The sequence below is a fragment of the Gymnoscopelus microlampas genome (assembly GCF_963454915.1).
Source record: "Gymnoscopelus microlampas genome assembly, chromosome: 5".
NCBI classification, from domain to species: Eukaryota; Metazoa; Chordata; class Actinopteri; order Myctophiformes; family Myctophidae; genus Gymnoscopelus; species Gymnoscopelus microlampas.
In genome coordinates this window covers 53,372,327-53,374,921 of record NC_139942.1, presented here as the reverse complement: position 1 = coordinate 53,374,921, position 2,595 = coordinate 53,372,327, and the positions used below count along the sequence as shown (strand labels likewise).

Genomic DNA, 2,595 nt, shown 5'->3' with positions numbered 1-2,595 from the left:
ACGTGATAAAACAGACTGTATTCTGATAGCTCTGAGAATCTCTGATAAAGACATCTCAGCTGTATGTTGCCAAACATAAATTAATTAAGCCAAATTAAGAGAGAAAACTTCTAATTCATTAAATCCTCTACATCTATAGCTTTACCACAGGTTGGAGAGTGTCACCATACGCCTTTAGTAGGCTATCTGGAAGAAAGAAAGAAAGAAAGAGATTGGTCTGCTGACCACTACTTTACTTTTGATTTTTAGATTTTAGATTTTGATTATTATTACAAAACATGCATTAACCACTTCAGCCCTATCTAAACTTTGGCTATTTGAAGTACATTTTGATGCCAATGCCCATTACGTTTGTACTTGTGTTTCTACATTGCAGTATTGATACTTTTACTTAAGTAAAACAATATTGAGTACTTTTTCCACCACTGTTTATGGGGCCTGTTTCCTTCTCTCGCCATTCGTAGAGAAGCAACATTGTGCTTTATTCATTTATAAGGCCCTGTGTGGCAATAAGCTCCCATTGTATTTAACTTCATTTTTAGAAACATACCCTAGGTGGGGTTGGCGAAAGGGCCTTTATGTGTGGAGTTTGCACGTTCTCCCTGTGTCTCCTAGGGTAGATAATACCCTCACAAAAAAAATGCAGTAATCCTGGTCTCTATACTGCCTTCCCCTGGTCAGCCGGGGCGCCTGATGGAGGGGCAAGGAACTGGTTGGAATACTATATTTCCACACTCATTCCAGAGGGCCACATTGCATATACTGTCGGGCAGACACCTCTTATCTCCTCTTGTCCCTGGCACAAAACATTTTTAAATGGGGGTCCGCGGCCAAATGTATATCAATTTAGGGGTCCTTGGCATGAAAAGGGTTGAAAACCACTGCTGTAGATGGGCTACTTTTGCCAAAATGTCCACCAGGGACATCTGGTTACATGTGTTTCATTGCCAAGACCCCAGAAGTGTACTTCTACACTCACTGTAATTCCCCTCTATTATGTCTTCTGTTTATAAGGTTTACTGTTCTTATGCAATGTTGCTACATTGTCTGAGGATCCTTAAAACACAGACACTGCACTCTTATGCGCAGGTACACAAGATGCAACATTACAGAACACAGTGAACCTTAAATGTATTAAATGTGTATGCACATACATTATTGGTATGATTAAAAACAACATCAGTGTACCATTATATGTACCACGCTGAGCTGATGTCCTGAGCTGATTCCCCACGCTGCCGTGTCTGGATGGGATCCGGTTCTGGGGCCTGTGCTCCCGATGACTCTTCTGGTTGTATCTCCATCAGGTTTAACGTGTGGTACTGGGTCACAAACTTATCATCATCGTCGAGGGAGGAACGGTGAATTATCCTCACAGTTTGCAATACCTTGAAAGAGTATGGATTGATTGTAAACAACCAAAAACAACTGCAACACAACTAGCCTGCTAGCTTAATGTTTCTAGTATTACGCAGTACTGTTACGTGAATTTCTAACAGCCGGTGAACTAAAGAAAACATATATGTCTGCTATTTGTAGTTCTGAGCTTTCAAGCAGAATACAATGACAAAGACTATACAATACAAAGAATAAACTTACCGGAGGACTCGGCCAACGATGTTAATGGTTCCAGGCCAGCCTCCCTCCCGGCGCTCCCTGATCTGTGGACGGTGAACTTAGGCGTGCGTCCGAACGTCCACTCCCAAGACCGCAGCTCATTGGCCAGTCTGGTGATGCCAGGAAATCACCGCTCATCACCTGGATCCACCTGATGCACTGGTACACTGCAACCATACTCTGTGTTGTACTGCGTTGCCACGGCGCTCATGACGGTCCGGCAGTCCAGGTTCCTGACAGGCGAGGGGACGCTGGCCGTGGCGTTGCTCCGGATCCCCTCACAGGTCGGCCTGAGCGCCGCCGAGAGTAGAGCCCGATCCGCAGAGCAGAGCAGAGTGCAGTGGTGGTAGGCCACGCTACCACCCAGCTTAGCTGCTGTACCAGAGATCTTGTAGTGTCCGTTGAGCAGCACGTCGAAGCGATCAGTGCTGTGGATGTCCAGCCGTGGGGAGAGCTTCTTCAGAGCCGTGGTGAGCAGCCTCAGGTTCCTGTGTCTGTCATACTGCTTCCTGGAGGTGAAGAAGGTCAGGTTGACGTTGCCCAGGTCATGGAACACCGTTCCTCCTCCACTCCTCCTCCTGGCCAGAGGAACCCGAGAGCTCCTCATCACCTTCATGTCACTCTCCTGACATCAAGCCTGGATGGAATAAATGGGTAGCTAGTCACCACACAGTGGCCAATGAGGCCCATAAGGCCTGGGTAATAGCTGGTAGGCCCAGACAGGGACCTGTCCTTGAACATAAAAAGAAAATGAATGCCAAATATAAATATGCATTACGGTACATAAGCAAGCAAGAGCAGGCCCCGAGTGCTCACTCTATGGCTGACAATCTGCTTAACAATGACACCACTAACTTTTGGAAAGAGGTAAAGTCCCTTAACAGGGCTAAAGCAGGGCTCCCATGTAATGTAGAGGGGGCTACAGATCCAGTAGGAATCGCTGACCTCTGGAGGCAGCATTATGAAACTCTGTTTAAT

General features: G+C 46.2%; 1 protein-coding gene across 1 annotated transcript; it reads right to left on the bottom strand.

Annotated features, from left to right (window-relative positions):
- Positions 1–1,190: 1,190 nt before the first annotated feature.
- LOC311045198 (lipoyl amidotransferase LIPT1, mitochondrial-like) lies at positions 1,191–2,233 on the bottom strand (the record flags this gene model as incomplete). The annotated part of the gene is made up of 2 exons (XM_084056998.1): positions 1,191–1,388; positions 1,784–2,233. 2 exons carry the CDS (start codon positions 2,231–2,233, stop codon positions 1,191–1,193), a joined length of 648 nt encoding a protein of 215 aa, XP_083913124.1.
- Between the last annotated feature and the right edge of the window lie 362 nt (positions 2,234–2,595).